Source organism: Urocitellus parryii, chromosome 8, assembly GCF_045843805.1.
Source record: "Urocitellus parryii isolate mUroPar1 chromosome 8, mUroPar1.hap1, whole genome shotgun sequence".
Taxonomy (NCBI): Eukaryota; Metazoa; Chordata; class Mammalia; order Rodentia; family Sciuridae; genus Urocitellus; species Urocitellus parryii.
The window spans coordinates 102,224,049-102,251,060 of record NC_135538.1 but is presented as its reverse complement, the minus strand read 5'-3'; the positions used below and the strand labels follow the sequence as shown (position 1 = coordinate 102,251,060).

General features: G+C 36.3%; 1 protein-coding gene across 1 annotated transcript; it reads right to left on the bottom strand.

Moving 5' to 3' along the window:
- Positions 1-24,761, bottom strand: Rhag (Rh associated glycoprotein). Its single transcript, XM_077801490.1, has 9 exons — positions 24,605-24,761; positions 11,660-11,843; positions 10,403-10,553; positions 8,236-8,383; positions 7,810-7,976; positions 5,116-5,253; positions 4,111-4,232; positions 338-411; positions 1-128 (listed from the first exon to the last, which is right to left on the bottom strand). The coding sequence occupies exons 1-9, from the start codon at positions 24,759-24,761 to the stop codon at positions 1-3; spliced, it is 1,269 nt and encodes a 422-aa protein (XP_077657616.1).
- Positions 24,762-27,012: the final 2,251 nt, after the last annotated feature.

Genomic DNA, 27,012 nt, shown 5'->3' with positions numbered 1-27,012 from the left:
TTAAAGGTGTGTACCACAGTTCCCAACTACATTGTTTAGGATTCTGTACAGTACCTCCCAATAAACAGAATCATCATAGCAATTCTGGTCAGATGGCTGTTTCCAGAAAGGTATCTTTAGAATTAAACCTGTGAAGGTAAAGGGAAAATAAATCATATTGTGAGGCTGAAGAGGAAATAGTAATTAAAACACTGTTACAAAATCACCTCCTTAAACTGACATAATTATTTTATAGCCAGAAGTTTAGAATACTCTGAATTTACCATTTGACTTGCTTATTAACCAGCTATTATCCAGAGACCATAGGGTACAGGGAAGTACTGACTTTTTTACTCACCTGTAAGAATACCTCCAACAATTGCTGTTCCAACGGAAGAACCCAAGGCAGCTGCTTGCATGGCTATGGTAGACCTAAGAAGACAAAAGAATTTTGTTTTTCCTGGATACCAGCCAAGGAATCTCACCTGCTGACAGTGGGGGATCCTGCCATCTTCAGGACAGAGTCCAGAATTACACACTAGCAAACAGACCAATATTTTCCTTTTGTACATTTGATTTCTTTGAGACTTTTGAGTAGTGGTAGAAGATTCTTAAATAAACTTAAGAATCATCTTTTGATGCATCTTCAGGAATGATAAGAAGGTCTTCCCTAGAAAGAGTTTAGCACTCTCAAAAATTGATCCCTGATTTAATTTATTCAATAAATATTTATTAAGTACTAGCTCTGTGTCAGCTTCTCTTCTAGACAGCAATTAACATATTAAAAAAGCAACTATTTCTTCATCACACTCTAAAGAAATTTATAACAGAATTAGAAAATCTGTTAAAAGGCTAAATAATGCTAATTTTAGCATATGTGATCGAACTCATTGAAGATACTTAAGTAAATATCTGTGATCTTATAAATAGTTACCTCAAAATAAAACTGATGAAAAAATACCTTATAATTTTGGGAACAGAGAATGTGATAAAAGGTGACTGAAATGCTTCAGGCTGTTATATGAGTGACAAAGGAATTAGGAATGTGGGCGTCTCCTGGGCCTCTCTCATAGAAGGCAATTAATAGAGTTGTTGAAAGATGATATGAGTAATTGCAGGAAAACAAACAACTGAAAAATGAACTCTCATTTTTATTGGTGTTTCAGCTTCATGATCCAAGGGGAAGAATACACTAAACTCATTTTTTTCCTTTATTTGAAAAGTTTAAAAAATTTTCTTCTACATAAAAAATTGTGCAAGGAACAATATATCAATCTAAATATTAGAAACCACAAATGAATAAAAAGGAAAAGAAGACATTTAATATTCCTCAAACCCTATCAGAATAAAAATATAACGAATTAAAAAAATATATCAGTCCTGATGCAGTGGCACATGCCTGTATTTTCAATGGCTTGGGAAACTGAGGCAGGAGGATCACAAATTCAAAGCCAGCCTCAGGAACTTAGCAAGGCCCTAAACAACTTAGTGAGATCCTGTCTAAAAATAAAAAATTTAGGGATGGGGCTCAGTGGTTAAGTGCCCCTGGCTTCAATCTTCAGTGCCAAAAACAAATAAATAAAATAATAAAATAAAAATGTATATAGCACTGATTTTCCCATTAAATGTCTGAAATATCCTTTCATGTTATCAAATGTAGAGCTGGATCATAATTTGAATTGCTACAGCATACTACTGCATAAAAGCCTATAATTATAGTCCCATAGGTTGATATTTAGTTTCCTCCCAGTGTTTCATATTTTCAAAATGTTGTAAGAACATATCCTCCTCTGAATATTCTGAATATGACCTCAAACTTGTCCAAATATTTTCCTAAAATAAAATCCATTTTAAAAATGCTATTATCAAATATAAATATATATATATATATATATATATATATATATATATATATATATATATATAATGGATTTTTCCAAACAGATAAGTGTATAGTTTATATCTCCATTTCTCTTCTTTGACCACCTTTCAATATTATTATTCATTTATTCTTTATCAACTTGATTTGTGAAAAAACTGGTAACTTGTTTTAATTTGCATTTCTCTGATCACTAGTGAGGTTGAATATTTAATACATATTATTTATTTGATTTCATTCTTTCTAATTTATGTGCTAATTTTACAGGAATTTGCTAAGATCATTTACAGAGCTAAAAGGTATTTTTGATGAAAATTATTCTTTTATCAAATAGGTATGGAAAACAATGAATTAAACAAAATTAATAACATCATTGGAGTTAGGCTGCCATCATCTGCAAAAATGTCTCTTAAGAATATTAACTTCCCTTTGTTCTTCATACATCAAAACCTGATTTGAATTTTAATATTCCAAATGGACACTTGTGATTGTCTTGTCTCTCAGGAAGGTTTTTATTTTAAATGTGAATTTTAGCCAGGTACATGAGCCTTCAAGGCTTGCTCCTTTCAGTTCCTTTGCCATTGTCCCCCCTCCTCCATAAATAAATGAAGAAGATATTACTAAACCTGTATATGCAAAGTCTAAACCCTTAACCATGAGACTAACCCAATGTTTGGCCACCCAGTGAGGCCCAGCTCTGAAGAGCCGGATAGACTTGTTTTATTACATCTATGTTACAGGTCTGGGCATGATGATCAAGAATTCCCAATCAGGAGGCAGCTCCTAATGTTTTTACACCGTGTGTACACATTATAACACTTAGGAGTTGAGCTCATTGGCACATGCTTTTATCATGCTTGATTTGCAAAAAATATTTTCATGTTCATTCTCAATAGTTTGTTATGTCTTGGAGAGAAATTAAGTGAAAGAGTGAATATTTTGGGGGTTGTCTTTCAAATTTCAGAAGGGATTAAAAAATAACATGTAGATGAAAAGGGTCAACTATATGTGTAAATTTGGAAGCACAGTTTCTACTCAGAAAAAAGTATGATTAAATTTTAAAAAACTTATTGCTTGTCTCAATAGGGTTAAATTTTAATTTGCTAAAATTGAAGAGATTTTTTTCTTTTCCAATTATGCAACTGTAGTCAGTAGTTATCCTGAGACATTTCTAGATACATGTTCACTTTTTCTTCATGCTTCAACTGGCTTTTATATTTTTATTTTATTTTATTTATTTTTTTGGTACTGGGGATTGAACCCAGGGGTGCTTAACCACTGAGCCACATTCCCTACCCTTTTTTATATTTTCTATAGAGACAAAGTCTCATTGAGTTGCTTAGGGTCATTCTAAGTTGCTGAGACTGGACTTGAATTTGACTCTCCTGCCTCAGCTTCCTGAGCCACTGGGATTACAGGCATGGGCTACTGTACCTGGAAAAACTGGCTTTCAAAACTGAGAATTCTGATTCTTTACTTACTTTCTGAGTGATCATATCAAATTATTCCAGTCTTGTTGCCTAAAAGTGGTAATGATAGCCTTTAGTATCACTTCTATTCTGGGCTTGACTGCTATTTTCCCTCTGGCCATTTAAATAAACATTTATGCCCCCTTTGGGTGAATCTAAGTCTGTTAGAGCTAGAAGAGATTTTAGAGATGAAATAGTCCCATCTTCTTATTTAATAGAGGAGGAAATGGGGAACCAGAGAGGTTGAGCAACATGTTAAAAGTCACATAACTTGTTGGTAGCCGTCTTGGGGCCACACACTGCCTTCCAGATTTGCTAGATCCAACATTAGGCTAACTCATCCTTGGTTGTGTAAATTTCCTGGAAGTGACTGCTTCAACTCACCACATGTGCCTCTCCTCCATTTTGGTGGGACCCCCCAAAAAGAGTAAGCCTACTGCTATCCAATTGTGCTTATCATATTGCCTAATCTGTCTGGTGACAGTTGTCTATGGTAGAGAAATTTAAATGAACATCATTAATTTTTAAAAAAGGGCATTAATAATTTGTTAGGTTGCATCTTTCAATACAATTCTGTTCTCTCATTTGTGTCTCTTCGAACTCGGTAGAAACAATACAGATCTGGGCCTGAAATGCTAGAAAAACAAAAACCAACCAACCAACCAACCAAACCCAACCCAAACAAAATCCCCAAACAACCTTATTCTTCCATTAAAGGATATCTCAAAGAAGGAGAGAAAACAAGATAGTACCAGGAAGAGAACAAGTCATTCTTTGACTCACTTTTTAGATTTTCCCATGACTATGGCCACAATGCTTGCGAGGCCTCCTATCACGCCAGGTAAGCCATGCAGGTTGTGCACCCCGCAGGTATCATGGATCCTCAATTTAGCAGCAAAACAAGGCTATGATTATAAAAGGAGAAAGGCTTATTATTTTGCTAGATACGTGTTACATATGAAATAACCATGCAGAATAAAGATTTTATAAATTAATTTTTATTGTGTATCTTTTACTGTTCATATGTTATGGAATACATATGAACAGTAAAAAAGTTACTATTGTGAAGTGAATTAACATCTCCATAGTTATCCCCCTTTTTTTTTTGTGGCATGAGAACTAAAAACCACTCATTTACCACAAATTTTGCATACAGTACATTTTAAATTCTGTTTCACTCATGCTGTACATTAGATTTCTAAAGTTCTTTTTCCTACATATCTGCTACTTTGTATTCTCTGATCTATATCTTTCTCATTTCCTCCCTTGCCTCAGAAAAAGAAATCTTCTCTATAATTTGGTTCTCTATCCATATCTGAAATCTACCAATGTCAAATAATTTGAGGATATTGGTGGCAAAACCACCATTTCCGTGGATGGGTTGGGATGGGAGTGATTTTAGATCCTATTCCTTCTCACTTTCTGATGATACCCTAAAAGAGTCTAGAATCCTTAGTTATACAAAATCATCATCATCAACAACAACAACAACAATAACACAGTGGAAATTCTGTGGAGGAAAGTCACACACAAGCACCTGACATTAAATTCATACTAAATTATAAGTAACTGATGTCAGACTTTCTCCAGCTTCCACAGAGAGGTCAGGAAAGAGTAGAACCACTGGACACCTGGAATGTGGGTGGTATTTCTGAAAGGATGGCAAACATCCTCCAGGCAAGGAAAGGTACTTATGAAAGGAAACTTTGTGCCTTTTCTCTGCTGATGGGATAAGAGAAGATAACAACACAGATTCCAGATTTGGCTTAGAATATCTGCCATACTTACAGTCAGGAACTTATATCCAAGCACGGAGACAACTCCTGCAATGCTTCCAATGATCATAGCCACATATGGGCTAATATCCATGTCTGCACAAGTGCCCACAGCAACTCCTCCTGCGAGGGTAGCATTCTGAATGTGCACCTGTGTGGAGAATCATGAGTGAGTGAGCGGAATGAGGGAGGGTTCAGAAAGACTACAGAAATGTGGAGTTCAGTGCTCACAGACACAGTCTTCAGCTGCAAGGGATACTGATACATACATACATATATATGCATGTGTATGTGTGTGTATATATATACATATATATATGTATATAAATATTAATTGAGAGAATCATGTGTGTAAAAGATTAAAACAGAAACCACAAAAATAACATGATTCATGTTAAAAATAAAAGAGGTAACTACAGACTTTTTCTCAAGTCTTCTACATTTGATCTTTCCAGGGTCCTTTGGTAGCAGAGGGGACCAGAGGTGGGAGGGATGTGAGAAAACCAAAATAATTTGTAGAGGGAGACAGGGTACAGAGAGTTTAAAGCAAATATTCTAGCAGTGTTTAGCCTATTTATGCAGATTTTGGAAAACATCTGTGTTTATCTCAATCGAAAAGAGTACTATGGCTGCAATGTGCCAATATTCATTCAATATCCATTGTAGAAACATGGAAATATACACATTACATTGGAAAGACAACAGCATTTGCAAGTAACACTGTACTGAGAACATTTGGGGATTCAGAGAGGGAAATCAGTTTCTCCTTATTAGGATTCCTCCTAAACCACAATCTAGTCATTTGCCTGAGGAAAAGAGATTATCCTCACATTTATTTATTTATTTATTTGGTACTGGGAATTGATTTAGGAATGCCTAACCACAGAACCACATCCCCAGGCATTTTTATTAATTTATTTTACAATTTTGAGACAGGGCTCAACTAAGTTGCTTAGGATTTCTCTTAGTTGCTGAGGATGTCCTTGAACTTGTGATACTGCTGCCTCAGCCTCTCAAGTTGGGGGTACTTTTTGTTTGTTTGTTTTGGTGGTACAGGGGATTGAATGCTAGGATTTGTGCACACGAGGGCGCTCTGTCACTGATCTAAATCCCCAGGATGATCTGTATGTTTTACAGTGAGCTGTAAATGTATGATGTTTTTTCTTCTCATGGTTTCTAATTGCTTAGGGTTTGTAAAGAATTGAATTACATGACTTAATTCATGCTTTAAGGAATAAATTCTAATACCCTTTTCCTCCCCAGGCTAATGAGGAAGGAAGGTAGACCATCCATAGGCAGATAGGATAAGGGCCTTGGAGAAGGGAAAGAGGGAATGAGGCCTTGACATCCCGAAAGAGACATTGGGTCTGGGAACACCCTGTCACTGCTGCTGACAACTTCAATTGCAACAGCTCTTCCTTAGTTACACCTACTCCCAACCCTAGCAATGGCCAGCTACACAATCTCTAAAGCACTACCTCTTTTGCCAACAAAACCTCACCCCCATCCTTATGTTAATAAAGGCTTGAAAAACTACACTCCTCAGATTTGTTGAGGAAGACAAAATAGAGAGAGTTGATCCTTTCTGAGTTCTCTATCCCACCAACCATAGGGACAGATGAAGCCCACAAAAACTCCTAGACAGTGGATGCCCATTATCATCTCTCTCGGGATTCCTCCTGTTTTGGAGGGCTCTGCTTTCTATTATTCTAACAAATCCTATTACTTTGCTTTAATCCTTGTGTCTGTGGATTTTATTCTTCAAATGCGTAAGACAAAGAACCCACCTGCCATCACGTTCCGTGTTACGCTACTTTTTCTTTAGCTTCACTAGCAAAAAGCTCAAAATACCAGATAGGGTGCATTTTAAACAGTATTTTTTTTTAAAGAGGGAGAGAGAAGAGAGAGAGAGGGAGAGAGAGAGAATTTTTTAAAAAATATTTGTTTTTCAGTTTTCAGCTGACACAACATCTTTATTTTATGTGGTGCTGAGGATCGAACCCAGCGCCCCAAGCATGCCAGGCAAGCACGTTACCACTTGAGCCACATCCCCAGCCCAACAGTATATTCTTCTGAACTAGTTTTAGACACGTTAAAGTTGCAAAAATACTGTAGGCATTTTCCTTACATACCTCACTCATCTTCCCTTGTGTTAACATCTTACATAACTATAGAAAAATAAAATTAGCACTGAGTTAATAAATAAAGATCCTATTTGATTTTCACTATTATTCTGACTAAGGTTCTTTTTATTTTTCAGAATCCTATTCAGGATCCTGCAATGCATTTAGTAGTTATTTCTTTGAGAGGAATATTTACAGTCAGGAAAATCAAATTGACATATGCCATCTTATTCTTTTTTCCTATTCTTTGACAGGTCTTGTATTTAAAGAAGTTTTTTTTTTTTTTTTTTAAGAACTTGGGAACAGTTAGGTCTATTATGAAAGAAGTATACCTTAAAGCTTTGATTTTTACACAAGTACCTTTCCTATAGACTGCACATCTCTTGAGAATACTTAATTTGTCAGAGTACACATTTGATGAGTGAATGAATAAATGTTATTACTTTTCTTCAAAACATTCTCCAAGGTCTGTGGTTTTGTGGTTTGTCCTGGTAGCTCAGCAGTAAGGCAGGAATGCCTGACTTATTGGAGCAACTGCGAGCTTCACTAAATGAAATTTGCACTGGGGTTGACAGGGCACTCACCATATTGAGCTTGCCTCCATGTGTGACAAGGCTGGAGAAGGCAAAGGCTGTGAGCACACAGGCAGCAAGAGAGAAGTAAGTGTTGACGATGGCCCTATTCTGTTCCTCTCCAGGTTCTGCAATGGCTGAATTAAAGCTGGGCCAAAATATCCATAGAAAAATAGTCCCTGCAAATCATACGAAGGACTATTAGTTCTGAATGGGGAAGACCATGCAAAGGAGGCAGTTTGCTGAGGTCACTGACATTGTTTCTAATTTTAGGCTTAGTTATCTAGATTTAAGAGAAAGGAGGAACATTGAGGCAGCATAAACAGAGTGGTCTTCAAAGGAGGTTCCTTTTTAAGCATCTTCACAACCATATTGAAGTAACTTTCCTGCATGCCTGACCAAAGAGACAAAAAATCAGCCAAGTTCATCCCCACTCACCAATCATTGCAAACAAGTCCGAGTTGTATGTAGACTCTTCATTCCTATGCCCCTTTCTCAGGCCAGATCGATATAAGATGCCTGCTACAGCCAAGCCAAAGTAGGCCCCAAAGGCGTGGATGGTCATTGATGCCCCAATATCAGTGGCCTAAGGGGGAAAAATGGCATGCACATAAATAGAGGTGAGACCAAACTCACTACAGGAGGAATGTCAATGAAAGGACTGTTACACTAGTTACATAATAAACAAATAGTAGGGGCAGAGAGACAGACTGACTTGAAAGAACATGTTTTAGTTTCCTCTTGAGACGTGACATCAGTGTGACCCAGTTTTCTGCATTTCCTGCCTCTAGAGCAAAGCAGAGTGCCACGCCGACGACTTGGTTGCTCCAGCATTTATTCAGTCAGGAGAAAAATACAAATTAAAGATTTTCAAATTGGGTTGAGGGGAAGTAAAAAGATTATTCTGGATGTGTCCATCTTTGCTGGACATGGATGGATCTTGTTCCTCTGAAGAGCCATACGTGGCTGGAATGATTCCAAGTGTCCTCATAGCACCTCTGACCCTTCTGTCAACCTCCAGCCTCCGGAACAACACTGGGTCCCCTCCCAGTTGGGAAACCTTGCTAAGCTTCACCTGGTGGTTTCAGGAGAGTAGGAGGCGGCAATTAATCCTACTTAGACTCTACAAATATCACATGAGTCTGTGTCTCTCTTTAAAAGCCCACGTTACTTTTGGCAAAAGAAACTGTTCTGTTTCTCCTGCTGGAGCCACCAAATGTCTGCAGGGTCTTTGATTAATCTGATTTTCTTAACTTGGAGGCTTCATTTGTACCAGCCAAACCTTTCCCCTTGCTTTATTTTTATTTTTTAGGGTACCGGGGATTGAACTCAGGGGTACTCAACCACTGAGCCCCATCCCCAGCCCTATTTTGTATTTTATTTAGAGACAGGATCTCACTAAGTTGCTTAGTGCTTCACCATTGCTGAGGCTGGCTTTGAAATCGAGATCCTTCTGTCTTAGCCTCCTGAGCCACTGGGATAATAGGTGTGCGCCACTGAGTCCTTTGCTTTAACTAGAGGTTTCCCTTCGGATCCTCAATACCAGTTTGAGGCTCTGTACTTACTGTTACCTTGGCTTATACTACATTTCTCCCTACTAGTTACTTGAGAAACTCTCACCTCCCCTTCAGGTCCAGCTTAACTGTCACTTCCTCAGAGAAGCCCCTCCTTGACTCTACAATCTAAATTAAGTACTTTCTTATGTTCCCTCACCCTACTCCTTATTTCTTGTGCCTGTGGCAGGTGGGATGGATGTGTAATTATTTGTTTGATTTTTGTTTCCTTCACTAGATTTTAAGTTCTATTAAGACAGGAGCCTCAACTATTTTGTTTCCCAGTGAATCACCAATACCTGGGAAATTCAAATATTTAAAATTGCATGAAATGTTCAATAGATGTACAAACAAAATAAGAAAATAATCTGTTTCTAAACCTTGAGGAAATCAATGAAATTTTCATGGAGAGTAAGAAATTTGATCAAGACCTTAACAATAGCTTGTATAAGGCTTTTTATAGGCTATTTTGAAATATGAATAGGAGTTAATCATTTGATAAGCAACAAAGTGTAATAAAAATGAGTCACGGAGTTAGAAAACAGTGAGTTTCAATCCCAGAAAGGTGAGTTTCAATCATTTAGCATCTGTGGTCATCATTTTATTTTATTTTTGGGTACTAGAGATTGAACTCAGGAGCGCTTGGCCACTGAGCCACATCCCAGGCCTATTTTGTATTTTATTTAGACAGGGTCTCACTAAGCGAGTTTAGTGCCTTGCTTTTGCAGAGGCTTTGAACTTGTGATCCTCCTTCCTCAGCCTCCTGAGCTCCTGGGATTACAGGCATGTGCCCCTGTGCCTGGCTTGGTCATCAGTTTTATTGTGTGTAAATGGTCACAACAGCTATATTGCCTTACACTGTTGTGAGGATGGGGTGAGATGGTGTATAAAAACCCTCGTTTACAACATCACTCAGTAAGCCATGGCTATCGTCACTGCTGTGCTATCACCTGTCATTGAGGTTTGCCCCAGCAATAGAGAGGCTACCCAATACTTGCAGAGGTCAGAGCTCTTGGCTAGAGCTAGCCAAGTATAAACACTTTAATCCTTACCTGAAATATCTCACCAACCAGATATTCATTGCCAGCAAAGGCAGCAATTTCTAAAATTGTCATGATGAGCATTTGGATAGGACTTGTTTTTCCTAGGACAGCTCCAAAAGAAATCAGAACAGTGGCTGTACTGAAGTCTGCATTTATTATGCTGAGGGAAAGAAAGAATCAATTGAAAAGTAGTCCATACAAAATGTATGTGAGTCCTAAGGTGGAGCTACAGCACCACCCTTGCCGGGCACATTCCTCCCAGGACCACTCTTACTGCCACTTCCTCCCCCACCTCCTTTAGCCCATGTGGTCTTCAGTTGCCCTCACTTTTCTTTGTTTTAACTCACTTTTTCCTTTATCTCATTTAGAGTACTTTAGTTTTGTTGATCTGAAAACAGTATTATTTCCTAGAGCAATTATTGAGAGTCTCACAACAAGAATACATAATTCCATCTAAAAAAATCTTCAAAAAAAATCTAATGACAGATTTTTGTTACTCATAGCTGAGATGAAAGGAACAATTATTTTATGAATGGGGATTTCTCATTTTAAACCAGAGATGTTATAGACCTGACTGGATGACTCAGCTCAGTAGAGCAAAACACTGATTTGGACCCTCAGATTTCAATACTCTTCTGTTGCCTAAAGAGACAATTTGCCAGATAATTTAGAACCAGAGTGACAATGAACCAGAGAAACAACTGATCTGAAAACACAGTGGTTGAAAAATAAAGGATTGTCTTACTATTCTTTGGTTGCTAGAATGAAATACCATAAATTGGGTAACTTATAAAGTAACAGAAATTTATTTCTCATAATTCTGGAGGCTTAGAAGAACAAGATCAAGATGCTGACAGATTCAGTGTCTGGTGAGGGCTTGCTTTCTGGTTCATAGATGTTACTTCCAGCTGTGTCCTCACATTATGGAAAGGGAGAAGATTTTCTCTTGGGCTTCTTTTTTTTAAAAAATATATTTATTATACTTTTAGGTGTAGATGGACACAACACAATGCCCTTATTTTTATGTGGTGCTGAGGATCAAACCCGGGTCCTGCCTGTGCTAGGCGAGCGCTCTACCACTGAGCCACAATCCCAGCCCCTGGGCTTCTTTTTTAAAGGCATCTACCTTTATGGAAATTCTACCCTCCTGAACCAATCACCTCCCACAGAGCCCACCTCCTACTATCACTTTAGGGGTTAAGATTTCATCAGATGAATTTGGTGGGGAGGAGGCAAAAACATTCAGACCATAGCCAAGATACTCACTTTTTGATTCCAATCTGAATTTTCTCTCCATGGCTGTGCAGGATCCCTTGTGTAATAATGCCCCATTGGAGGCCCAGAGCAGCAACAAATAGGTTGATACCCACACCGCTGAAGCCATATTTTTTCAGAAAGGTCATGAGGAAGCCAAACCCAACAAATATCATTACATGCACATCTTGGAATACTGAAAAAGAACAGAGGACAGTCTTCATGAGGGGAGTACAAAGAACGTGTTGTATCATAGTACACAGCATTTATTAAATCAACCTTTACATAAAACGTTACAAGAGGAGAGCATCAACTGGGATGCAAAAGGCTGGTTCCAAAGCCAACTTGGCTACTTACCAGCCACAAGACTTTGACAAGTTATGCACAATTTGAATTTTTTCTTAGAAAACTACAAACTATAATACCAATGTGATTTTTATTCTCTCCCTAAAGATGTTTTTTTTTTTGTGTGTGTGTGTGTGAGATTTTGTACCCAAGAAAAGCTTTCCAAAGCTTTTTGTAATATAAATATTACACCCTCTAGAAAGACTTTCCCAATATTCCAGAAAAAATTAATATTTCTTCTTGTTATTTACACAGTTTCTTTCTACACCTCAGTTTTATTGTTTGCCAAGTTGCATTAGCATTTATCTTGCATACATTACACTGTAATGGTTAACTAGTCCATGAGGTATTTATCTCCTACACTGGATTGTAATCTTATTTAAAAAATATTTTTAATGGGTATATTATAATTATATATAATACCACCATTGTGTATAATTATAGTGCAACACTAAAAATATGAAAAAATAAAAAGTGGGATTTATTATACCTTATTTTTATGTTCACATAATAATAATTTGATCGATATCATTTCCCAATACCTTCCCTTTCCCTCCCTTTCTCCCTCTTTTTTCCTGATCCACTTGCTATACTGATCTTCCTTCTATTATAATTATTTTATTACTCCAATTAGTGCATTATAGTTATGTATGTAAATGAGATTCATACACAGATAGCGTAATTTGGTAGATTTCGTTCCCCAGCATTTACCCATGTCCTTTCTTTCCTCTTCCCTCTTTCAATTCCCTTCCTCTACTGATCTCTTTTGTATTTTTGTGAGATTCCTTTATGTTCTCTTTCTCTATCTAGCTTCTGCACATGAGAGAAAACAGTCAATGCTTGACTTTCTGAGGTTCACTTATTTTACTTAGTATGATGTTCTTCAAAAATTTTTTTGGAGTACTAAAGTTTGAACACAGGAGCATTCTCTGCCACTAAACTAGAGCCCCAGCCCTTTTTAATTTTTATTATGAGACAGTGTCTTGGTAAGTCTCCCAGGCTGACCTTGAACCTGTGTTCCTCCTGCATTACCCTCCTGAGTAGCTGGGATTACAGACGTGGGATTACATATGTGATTTAAACTGTGAGTTTCTTGGTTGAAGGGATTAGGACATATTTATCTTTTTCTCCTTGAATTTGGGAAGATACCTTGCATATAACAGAAGTAGCAATAAATGTCTGATGGATGAACGAATAAATAAGGAGTATCCATTTACCAAATGGGTATAATAGTACCAGTCCTGGAAGTGTTATCGGATCATTATTTGAGTCTATTAGGAAAATGTTGTTATAGACATTTATAAACCACTTCACAAAACCATGAGGCTGTAAACAAACATAAAAGCTATGCCCTGTTGAAGAAAGAGCACTTGACTTAGTATCTGGAAACATGGGCTTAGGCTCCCCTATTCTATCTCAGGATTATGTGACCTTGAGTAGTCACCTATTGTCTATGAGTTTCAGTGTTTCATCTACAAACCTTATAACACAGGCTACTCTAAGTGGTATAACCTATGTAGAAGTATTTGCGTACAGTAAATATTATGCAAATGAAACACATGGTCAAATGTGGTATAGTGAAACATAGGCTATTCCCTCAAGGAAACTAGAGTTTAGTTGACTGAAACATGTGTTTGGATAGGCAAAATTGATATTTTTTTTTTTGCCAGGTGCATAGCACATGTCTGTAATCCCAGCAGCTGTGGAGGATAAGGCAGGAGGATTGTGAATTCAATCAATGAGATTGTGAAAGCAATTCGGTGAGATCCTGTCTCTAAGTAAAATACAAAATAGGGCTGGGGGAGTGGCTCAGTGTTCAAGTGCCCCTGAGTTTAATCCCTGGTACCTTCCCCTCTGACCCAAATCAATATTTTTGCACCAAACTTGCCACTGAAAATTGTCAACTATTGGCAATTCCTTTAGTTCAGTATAGTAGGTGAACAAAAAATAATTAAATTGGAAGCAAATGTGAAACCAGAGGGAGAAAATTTTAGGTGTTGAATTAGTGTAATTATTGTACATGGAGGTGTAAGTGGAAGTGATAGCAGGAAAGACATGTATAGAAAATATGTCCCAGAGGAAGCTGAGATAAGAAGTCAATCAGTTTCATAAAAGGTGGTGTCAGGATTGGAATTCGGGTCTAATTCCATGCATTTTTCCATTAATCAAGCATGGTGGGAGTATTAAGATGACCAAGGTCTGCTTGGTCTCCCAAGGCATGTAGGGGTGTCCGGTTGGCTCCTCTTCTGCTCCATCACAGGCTCAGGAAGCAGTGTTTCTGAGGGTGGGAGACCAGGGTACCCCACTAGGGCTAGCCTTCTGTATTAGATAGACCTTGAGACATCCTCTCAGAATCAAAGCTCTTATACCTCCAATTTGCATCAACTATTCAGAGTGCTGCCAGATGACAGCACTAAACTCTGAATTCTTTCTGGAAAATGCTCTTGTTTTGCTCATGGTCACAGCTCTTCCCCAGGGTGGCCTGTACCCCATGACTGATTCACACAAGCATTCCCTTGTCTCAGGAGAGACCACCTGAAGATAGACAATCCCAGCCTCAGAGTCTCCCATGGAGGAGCTGAGCCCTTCTCCTGCTGATCCTTATGGCATTGACCCTCATCCCATACTTACCCAGGGAACCCCAAAGCTGGGATTGCACCTGAGCCACTGACGGTCACCTGTCAACTAAAACCAACCTGTGAAATATAGTTGACCATATATATTCATTTCTCTTTATAAATAGCCGCCATTTAACTTTTACATGTAAATATGTGCTTTATATAATAGACTAAGTTGGAGGGCAATTTAGAGAATAAGCATGACTCTTATTAACCATGATTTTACTAAACCTTTCTGGGACTCCATTTCTCCTTTTCTAAGGAAGATTTGGATTAGATGATGTCTAAAGTGTCATCTAATATTTATTTAATTTGATTTTCATGTTAGGAACCTAAGGCCCAGAGAAGTTAGGTGAGTTACTTGTAAAAGACTGGAATAAAAATAAGGATCCTATAAAAATAAAGATTTAGTTTTTGTTTCAAGGTTCTGCTACTACCCACTTACTTCGCTGTTACTGTCATTACACAAAGTTGCTTTCCTAAACATTCTTTTCATATTTCTTAGAGTATTCTTGTTCTCTCTATAATCTACTGATTTTAAAGTTTGCAGTAACCAACTAATTTTAAAAATTGTTTTTATCTAATTTTATACTGTGTTACACAGGGAGAAGTTACTCTTCAGGTTTGTTCCCTTCTCCCTGTGATGGAAAACTCGACATTTTCCATAGGGGGAGAGAGTTTCCTGTATTAACTGTGCAAATGTTTTTTGTCCACCGGCTCCCATCTAATGCTTGTTACTGATTTACACCACAAGAGGGCACACAAACCTCATCTATTATTTGTATTATCATTTACCCCTGTTTTAAGAATTTGTGAGCCAACAAGGAAGAGGCCACAAATTTAGTTTCGTGCTAGTTTCTGCTGCTAAAAGAATGAACTATGCATTGGTAAGATTTTCCAAAAAGTTTTAGGATTTTCAAGACTTTCCTAAATTATTTATTCTTAACAAAAGACACTTTTAGCACCTAGCATACACTTGGCAGAATCTGGAGATGTCTGTGGTTCTCACAATGTGAGGGGGTGGGTGGGATTGGGGCAGCTGGAGTCCTGAGGCTGGAGACTAGGGATGCTGCTTCGTAGCCTACAATGCTCAGGTCAGACCCTCACAACAAGGAGCTATTAGGTTCAAAATGCTAGTAGTGTTGCTGTTGAGAAACCTTCATCTAAGTCATATCATGCTTTTATAAGGATTCAGAATAGTATACAACTTTGTTTTTCTTTAAACATTTTACACTGAAAGAGAAATATCTGCCTCGATGTACCTGAGACTCTCTGCCTGGTACATGGCAAGTTTCACAGATTGGAATGAGGATAACAGGGGTGTGGAACCAGGGTCTATTTTCTCTTGCTCCCTTCTCCCATTGCTTACTGCTTCCTGAGTCCACACCCCCCAGTGTTTTTATTCTAAACATTTTCCTGAAAATCGCAAATAGAAAATGGAGATACTGCAACACATAAAAGTGGAAAAATCTTAGTGGAGAATCCTACATTGTCCTTAGACTTCTCATGTCCCTGGTTGAGATGACTGTGTCTTCACATTTTAAGGAAGTGTCACACTCCTTAACTAAGTGCAACCCATGTTAGTGCTACAAAAAATAATAATTCAATACTCTATTTGAATTTTCAATGCTGTATGTGACCTTGGATAATCAATGGATCTCCCTGAATCTTGGTTTCCTCATTTGTAAAATGAATCTTGCTTTATATGTCTCCAAGAGGGCCTGGATTTTTTTTTTTCTCTTTGAGTCTGCAGCACTGGGGACAGAATACATTCTAAATACAGATAAGCATGTAAAACTCAAGTGCATACAGAATACTTGGTAAGGTTTTATGTTTAGTATTATTATGTATTAAGTAGACTATCACAATCAGGATCAGTCTTAAGGAAGGCCACAATAATTTAGCCATTTTTAAATAGTCAACCTTTTTTTTTTGCCTGTGTAGAAAATTCACGCACACACACACACACACACACACACACGCACGTGCGATGCTTTAAGCTCACAGTGGTTTATTACAGGTATCCTCAGTAATTGCTTAGAACAGTACAATTTGTTCAAAATAAGGAAAATAAAATCATTCATCTTCTATTGAGTAAACTCATTATCCCACAAAGAATATCTTCTTGTCCTTTGAAAGTCGATGGATGTTTGTGAAGTTCAGAAAATACTTTAAAAATCTATTTGGGACAATACATCTATAGACAGATGTTGCCTAAAATCGAATCTGGTAAACAACACTGCCCATATAATGTAGTGGAGTGGTTAAAGCACAAAGTTTAGAGGTAAACAACCAGAGTTGGAATTCAACTAGACACTTTCTTTTACTAACCATCTGACTTGGGCAAACTGCTTAATCTCATTAAACCCAAACTTTATCATAGGTGTTTCTTTTTAACATGTATACTAGTGGTTCTTTTGAGGACTAGAAAAAATGCAATTAAGCTTCATTATAATTAAGCTTCATTTTAATTATTGGTTTTATCATAAATTAAAATGTATGATCCTTTGCTATTACAAATGATTTGGATTTAAGGTTGGACACCAAACTAGCCAGGACCCGACTATTATCATCATCATCACCACAAACACTCTCACCAGCACCACCCCTTTCATTCTATTAGTAAAGTTTAATTCACTTTGCTAATTTTCCTATATTACTTCCACATATACCTTGCACAAGGATGTATGGCAAGCCCCAATAACTCCACAATATTGTTCTAATCCTCTACCACCTGAAACAAACAATGAAACGAAGCTCTCTTTTCCTTATGCTTCAGATACATGCCAGCTGCACAAATTGTCTCCTCCACCCACACCTGGAAGACTTCTAGGAACATTTCTGCATATCCCTCTTCTTGCATTTAATTTGCTTATATATCGGTTTTGTTTCTCTTTCTTCTCATTTATCATTTATTCAAACAGACCACAGAAGGAGCATATCCAGTGAGACATTTTCAGGGGAAAGTGAATGGAAGTCTGCAGGTAGGAATCATCAGATAGCTTGTGCAAAACTCCTGGCACTTGCAGCTTTTCAGGAAATGCCTCAGCTATCCCTGAATAAAAGGGTCACAGGTAAGGACCACTGGAAATTTCTCTAATTGAGACCATAAGGCTTTTATTCATAAAATGTGTTTGTAGGTCTACTGGTGAAAATTGCAAAGCTTCTTTCCAATTAGAGATTCATAGACTTTCCTCTTTCTTTTTTTTAATGGCCCAGGGCTGGCAAGGTAAGTTTGCTGTACATATAAGATTTTGGCCTTGTAAGTCTCAGTCTTTTGAATCAGTAGAGTTGTGTTCTGAGGTTATCTTTTCCTTTTTTAAAAGATGTCTCTATTGGTATATTATAATTGTACACAATAGTGGGCTTCATTGTGACATATGCATGCACATTATTTGATGAATTTCATTCCCCACACTTTATTTTTTCTCTTCTCTCTCTCTCCTCCCCATCTCCTTCCTTTATTCTACATTCTACTGTTCTCCTACACACACACACACACACAGACACACACACACACACTAATATATATATATATATTAGTTCTAGGTACACACAATGTCTTTTTTACTTAATGTGGTGCTGAGGATCAAACCCAGTGCCTCACATATGCTAGGTGAATGCTCTACCTCTGAGCCATAACCTCAGTCCTTCTCTATATATTTTTAATTGGTGTGCTATAATTATGCATAACAGTGGGATTCATTGTGATATATTTGTACATGACATAACTTGATTGATTTCACTTCCCAGCACTTCCCCTTTCCCTTTCCTCTCTTCTTTTTGATCCCCTTCCTCTAGTCTGCTGTTTTATTTTCTAATTTTATGACATCCTTTCTTCTTATTTCCTAACTTCTACACTTGAGAGAAAACAGGACCCTTGATTTTCTCGAGTCTGGCTTATTTCATATAATATATCATATATTCTTTATCCATTCATCTTCTGACGGACACCTAGGCTTGTCCTATAATTTGGCTATTGCTGTAAACATGGGTGTGGATGTATTGTATACTATGCTGACATTAATTCTTTGGAAAAATACCAAGGAGTGGTGTAAGAGGGTCATGTGGTACCATTCCTACATACTCTTTTGAGGAACCTTCATACTAATTTCTGTAATGGTTGTACTAATTTGCAGTTCTACAAATAATGTACAAGTTGAACTCTTTGTTTATTGAGAGAGTAGTAGTGTCTTTAGGGTAATATCTTCCCTTCCCCCTCATATTTCAAATATTTAGAAAAAGACAGTACAATGCACACTGAAACATACTATTCACCTACACTTTTTCAGTTATCAGTATTTCCTATATTTGCTTTCTTTCTCTGTTCTGTACACACACACACACACACACACACACACACACACACACACATTCTTCTAAACCATTTAAAAGTAAGGTGATATTTTGTCCCAAACTACTTAAGCACAAATCTCCTAAGTGAAAGTATATCATTCCAAAAAACCACAATATCTTCACAACATCCAAAGAAATGCAAGACTGATTGATACAATATTATACCAATACATACAACATTCTTATAAATAATTATTTTGAATTAATTACTGACCCTATAACAAAATTGCCCTTTTACTGGATATTTTGACTTGTTATCCATTTAAATAAACTCTGTGTGTTGTGTCTGTGTGTCATGTATCTTTCGACTTCCATGTTCATGATAGTTCTGAGATGTTGTTTGCCTTATTCATTGTGTTGATATTTCCACATCTGGTGAAAAACAATGGTGTGTAAAACTGCTTTGGCTTTGGCAGATATGAAAAGAGCAGCACCAACTGAAATAGCAGTCATGCTAGTCTCCACCACACACTTGCAGGGAAAATAAAAGCAAGTTTTACTTAAGAATTTCTTGATGAAGAAGTAAAATAATCACCAATTGTATTCATTCTAATCCTCCCACAAATGTCTTCTTACTGTTTTGTGTGAATCAGCATAGTGAAATACAAATACACAGATAGCCCTTCTGAAATGCAATGGTATCACAGGAAAAAAAAAGGCCCTTTTATGCTTATTTGAGTTGTTCACTGAATGAGCATTTTTTATTGGTTGTTTTTAGTTATACATAACATTAGGATTTATTTTGACAAAAGTGCAAAAGCATGGAATATAATTTGCTCTAATTAAATCCCTGATTCTTCCCTCCTTTCTTCTCTCCTCTCCCCCTGTTACATTCTTTTTTATTCTATGGATCTTTCAGGTATTTATTATTAGTTTTTTTTTTAAGTCAGTGTCTTTAGTGCCTTGTGGATATATATTCCATGACTGTGCAATTTACTGTGACATATTCATATATGTATATAGGAACATTAAAAATAGAAAAAGGAAAGTCAGGTCAGATCCATTTCACTGTTCTTTCCTTATCTTGTCCCTCTTCCCTCCCCTCAACCCTCAATCCCCTTCCTCTACACCATTGATCTTGCTTCTATTTTGATGGAATTCCCCCTCCCCTTTTCCCTTTCTCTCTTGCTCTTTTCATCTTCATTTTGGACTAGTTTTCCCATATCAGGGAATACATTTGACCTTTGATATTCTGAGTCTGACTCAGGATGATAGTCTTCAGTTCCATCCATTTACTGGCAAATGCCATAATGTGATTCTTTTTTTAATGACTGAATAATACTCCACTGTGTATATATACACCATATTTTCTTTATCCATTCTTTTGTTGAAGGGCACCTAGGTTGGTTCCATAGCTTGACTATTGTGAATTGTGCTGCTGATTGAGAATCTTTTTTAAGGAATTCCATTGTTACTTGAAAGAAAGATTGACATGTAAATTAAATAAGCCAAACTCAGAAAGACAAGAGTTGTGTGTTTTTCTCATATGTGGAAGCTAGAGAGGAAAAAGGAAATAAAGATGGGGGATCTCATGAAAATTGAAAGGAGATCTGTACAGTAGAGAAAAGGAACCAGGGGAAGGAGGAGAGGAGGAGAAGGAGAAATACTGGGGGCCAATACTGACCAAATTTCACTTTTATGTTATTTTTATTTATGAATATGTAACAATAGATTTCACTATTATGTATTATTATAATATACCAATAAAAATGTGGAAAAAATGATTTCAGATTTGGGTATTTGGCAGATACTTTTTACAAAATGGATAAAATGAAATTGCCAATCATTTAAAATAATTGACAGTATTTGTTGCCATGAAATCTTCTGAGTTTTTAAAAAATTTGAATTTTTAAAAAAATTTGTCACTACAAGCTTATCAAGTTTCTGTTATTTACTTCTTAATACTTTTTTGGTGAGATTGTTGGTGGTATTAACAAATACTTTTTTTGACATTTTGTAATGCAATGTGTTAACACATGGAAGATCTGTATAACTCAGTGAGTCAATAGGTTTCAAATCAACAATGAACAATATTACAAAATTACACATAGGTACATGATCCACTGAAAGTGAATGAATATACCAAGGGATTTTAGTGTAACAAGAGTATGAATAGATCACTGACATGGTTTTAATGTCCCTTACATACTAATGACCCAACATTTGTGCAGTTTCTAATAGGATGTAAAGGATCCGCAAAGGGCCTTCTCTTTCAGCTCTAGTTTTCTCTGATTTGTTTATGTGTTAGTAAAGATTAACTCAGGCTTCAGTTCTTGTCAAATTCTTTGACTCAACAGAATGATCAACACTTTTGCAGGTACACAGAAGCCAAAGGACATAGCTAGCTTCTCAAGTGAGTATCTCAGAGGTCATTCATAACATGAAGCATGATATTCAGATTATATCACACTTCCACAGTTGTGCATAGGAATGTGTACAAATCCAAGGGTCACATAACACTGTTTCTTTTCTTCTATTCAAAGAAGCACAGCAGAATATAAGTTGGCAGGGTTGTGGAGAACAAACTGGTATCCACTTTAAAGCAAGTAAAATATAAGTAATTATACCTATTTGCAAAAAAAAAAAAAAAAACCCAAACTTTCACCAACCTGCAACTGAGAACTATTGTAATACATTGGATTTCTTAAGACGTAAAAGGAGCTTTCTCACTATGCTTGAATCCCTGCACTTGGAACACTTGCATTGCACTAGGTAGGCACCTGAAATGTTTGCTGATTTGACTTGAACATTGTTTTCTAATAATGAATATTAACAATTTGTTCTCCAATGACTTATGCTGTTACATAAACTTTGTATAATTGTTTCAAATGTAGGAAAAATATATGTTGAACCACAATCATGTAGTTTCTCAGACTATTCTACAAGATATGTTAAACAAGGATAGTGTATGTAGCTGAGCTAAAATATTAGAATGATCTAGGATTTTAGGTCTTGGGAGTCACTCTTACAGCAGAGAGTATTGTGTATAGATGAGAAAATGAGCAGCATTTTGAATTGATGAAGGCTGCCTTGTGAAAATTTTACTTTGTGGCATCTTACTACCATCTAAATGTGTACATCTACATATTTAAATGTTCATGCAAATTCATTTTTTCTCATATGAGTATCATTCCAGATTCACAGGAGACAATTTAATTAATTGCACTCAAGAATATTAGGACTTAGATCTCTCATATTACCCTGGATGAGAAAGGTTGAAAAGACATCCTCGTCCTGCTGCATTAGTTTTCCTAATCCTGTTTCATTTATAGCCAAGGCATTTTATGACCCTTCAATTGTGTGTGCGTGCGTGCATGCGCGTGCACACACACACACACACACACCCCTTTGCCCCATGGAAACTATACTTCATAACAGTATGGGTTTTGCCCTTTTTGCCTGTTTTAGTCACTGCCTAGGACCTAAAGCCTTAAAAATTCTTGACAAGAAGTAGGAACTTAATAACTATTTTCTTAACAAATTATAAAATGAAGGAATTTATATATTCCCTACAAGTAATAGAGTTGTGACTGTTAGAATATATGTGTAAAACAACTGTTTTAAGATATAATTGATATATAAACATTATTATAAACATTATATATATTTAAAGTGTACCTTGTACATTTTGATATGTATGTACACTGTGAAATGATCATCATAATAAAGCTAATCAACATGTCCATGACTTCTACATAGTTACCACTGCAAGTATATGTAAGTGTATATAGTCAGAAGATTACAGATTTATTCTCCTAGTAAATTATAAGCTTGAAATACAGTATCCATTATCATAAACATGCTGAACGACAGATCTTGAGATCTTTAGTAACTTACCTTTAATTTGGTAACTTTTTTATCATTGGTCTTTTTAAAATTAATATATTACAGTGAAATGCATTACAATTCGGATTACACATATAGAGCACAATTTTTCATATCTCTGGTTGTATACAAAGTATATTCACACCAATTCCTGTCTTCATACACGTACTTTGGATAATAATGACAATCACATTCCACCATCATTTATAACCCCATACTGGCTCCCTTCCCCTCCCACCCCTCTGCCCTATCTAGAGTTCATCTATTCCTCCCATGCCCCCTCTCCCTATCCCACAATGAATCAGCCTCCTTATATCAGAGAAAACATTTGGCATTTGGTTTTTTGGGATTGTCTAGCTTCACTTAGCATTATCTTTTGTTTCAAATTCTGAATTAAAATGTTACTTAGGAGATTAGACTTGGGACTTAGAAAGTTTAGTTTGTGTGAGAAAATTATTAAGGTCTCAATACAATTTTATTTGAATAACAATCTTAGATCATATTTTTGGCATTTTGCTTATTATATTTTATTTCATGTTTTTGCTATCTGTTCTAGCCAGTGGGGTTTTACAATTAAGGCACTGTATTTCTTTTCTCTTTGAATAAATTTGCTATAGCACATATTTGATACTTATATATTTATCTAATGAATAAATGAATGAATAAATAAAATATACCTAAGCATACAGAGTTGAGCATGATTCTGATTTTTTCTATTGCTCTTTAACCTGAAAATTATAAAGTTTATTTAGTCAAGAGCCCTCTTAGTTATCTACACAGTGTAAGGGCAACTAGATTTAGAGTCTGAGTCTCTGACCTATAGTCCTAACATACTCTTAACTTTCAATTTTGTATTTTTCCTAAGTCACTCTAGGTCTTAATTTCTACATGGGACTCCCCATGTTATTAACTCCTTCAGAAAACATAGGAATGAAAACACAGGTATTGTTTTTAAACAGCTTAAACACACTATAAATTATAATAAGCTTTGCTACTAATTTAAATAATTAAAATTTAAATTACTTGAACCTTATTTAAAAAAAATAAACCATCTATGTAATAATGACTATCATCTCCCTTTCTGGTCAGCAAGCTAATGAGTATGTATGGCTCATAATAAGCACTGAGTGAAGTGTAGCTACCAATGTTAGCTGTTTCATAGCCTGCCTCTTCCATGCTTAAAACCCAATTTCTCCTCAGTCACTATTACCAGAGAAGGATTCTGCTTTTATCATGTGTCAGGTGTGCACAATTTCCTTTTCATCTCAAAGGAACAAAATGCTTTTCTTTCAAATATTATAAAACCTTGTGTATCTCCTTCAACTGAATTTCAGAAATTCCCTCTGTCATCTTAAATACCCCTTCTCACACCTTAGGACTCTACCTGGGACCCAGAATCCCTTTCCTATCACTCCATTTTGTTTCCATTCTCTCTCCTACAAAGTCACCTTCAACTCTTTGTGGTCATGGTGAGGGGGTTTAATATTTTTATTATTTATGGAAAGAGTAGCCAATTCAAGGGACAAAGACAGTCATCTGGCAGTGGTAAGCAACAAAAAAACTGACCAATTATTTTAATTTTCAGCTTCTTGTTCTGACACTTGAATAGACACAGATTCTAACAAACATCATAATCATGGAGAGAAGAAGATCAAGTGCCCCAGGAGAAAGGCACAATACTCTCAGCACTTGCAACTGTCACATATTCTACAAGGAGCTCAAGAGCTTACAGTATTATAGTATTCAAAGATTTCACATTCTGAGAACTCAAAGAACCCCAAAACAAATAATATGAAGTAAATTGCCTACTCACGAGGATATAACTGGAAGAATCTCTCCGATTCTGTTATCTGGGTGGTATTGGGTTGGTATATCATACCATGATCCGTCTCATACTCTGCAAATAATCCAAATAAAACAATCATACCCACCTCCAGGCCTAAGGCCATGAGAGGAAAACTGAACCTCATGTTTGTGGCAAAGGACAGAGACACACTGAGGCTTTCATAGACTGCAAGAGGTTGATAAGAACAGAGGGCTGAGTTCTGTGTGAAATTAGACTGCATGTTCAAGGCACCCTGATGACATCACAAGAAAGAAAAAGGGCAATACTGATTAAAATGCCCTGTGCATTAGAAAGTTATGCTCTGTAATCTAATTATTATTTTGAATGTTGGTTTGAAGAACATACATTATAGATTGGAAGAAGTCAGGACTATTCTATGTTAATGTAGATTGGGACACATCAAAAGGTCTACTGTTATGTACTTATGTGAATATATTACCTTGAATTTCACCTTATGTATAGCTATAAAGCACCACTTAAAAAAACTATAAATAAATAAAAGGAGATTCAGTAAGTAAAGGAAGGTGAACAGGGGGAGGGAGTAAGAGAGGGAAAGAGAACTAAAATGGAGCAAATTACATTTCATGCATGTTTAATCATGTCACAATTAACTTGAATATTATGTATAACCATATGGCACTAATAAAAATGGTCTATTGCACAAGTGCCTAGAATTCTATTTAACCTAATGCAATAGAACTTTCCTAAGTGCTTATAACATACCAGACACTACACACGGATGTATAAGAGACTCAAATTTAAGCAAAATATAGAACAGAACCATGAAGAAGAAATTTGAAATTAGGAAGGCAGAAATATAAGGAAATGGTGGTAGAAAAACAAATAGTAAAAGGTCTACTGTTATGTACATATGTGAATAAATTACTGTGAATGGTGGTTATAAAAGTACTAGAGAATATAAATTATTATAGAGACTAACAACTATAATACACTTTGCTTTGGGCCAAGACTACTAACATGTGAGGTGATATTGATATGGAAAATAAAAAAGTAATGAATCTTTGGTAGCAGGAACAGCACAGGTCTTCGAAGAACATGGCATGCTTGAGGAATATCGATGAGTTAAACAAAGCTGGAGCACAGGTGAGAAGTGGAGGAGTGAATATAAAGCTGTACTCTCAGCTGGGCTCAACTGTTAAGGGTCTTATATTCAATTTGCAGGATGCCAGTTGTTGAATAGTATCTCACTGGCAATGGGGAATAGATAGAACTGTAAAAAGCAGTTTTGTTTATTTAACACAATATTTTTGACTTCTTACTCTGATTTACACAAATGTATTTACAAATAAACAAATATATACACACATACACAAATGCATTGGGATATACATTTTAGTCTTAAAAAAGGAGAGAAGGAATATGAGCAAGTACATAGTGGATCTATTATCCTGATGGTGTAAATAAGACCATAAGCAATTCAAAACTACTAAATGCATGGAGAGATTCCAGTCTCTAATCTGAAATTTCCCTCATAGCATAATAGGCTGTGTTTGAGAACTTAGAGCTAGCAGTGAAATAAAATTCCTTTCACTAATGCCTATTTCCAAAAGATTCTATAAAAACTATGTAGAAGAGAGATACAAATGACTGGTAGGCTAGATACTACAACATAATAAACTTTTATTTAAAAAAATAACAGCAAATGTGTGTGTGTGTGTGTGTGTGTGTGTGTGTGTGTGTGTCTTTCTGGTACATTTTCCCACAATGGAACAGAAGATATTAGGATTAAATGATCTCTGAAATTTCATAAATGTATAACCCAAAGACTTGAAAAAAATGGCTGTTTCCATTGTTCTTTATGATAGGCACGTCACGGGTGGACTCAAAACCCTAACTCTGAAAACTTCCATGGACATTGATACTTGATTTCTTCTTTTGTAGTGGTCTAAAGAGTCTTCATGAGAACTCCAGCAAGTCATATACTTTACGTATTTATATTAATAAACTATACAAGTATTTGTGAAAACCAAGTAAAAAATAATACAGAGCAAAAACATTCTAAACAAAATCAATGTGGCTCAAATAAATTGAAGTGGTAAAGTAACACAGGATCAATTACATCACAGTTTCTATGTGACACTTTCATCAGCTCAGTAATCACTCTGCACACGGAGGACAGAAGTTTCTATCTGGACAGGTGAAAGGGTTTTTGAGGGATTTGACTTCAGTCTGTTCATTTGGAGGAGTTCAGGTTTGTTGCCTTTATTCTGAATGTAGACTTTCATATGCTTTATCATGTATGACCTGGAAAAGAGCTGTTTAATTTAGATCCTTGTGCATGATTTTCTCTCTAATTGAAACACTCTTTCCACAAGTTCTGTTCTCCTAACCCACACAAATATCCCTCTGTATTA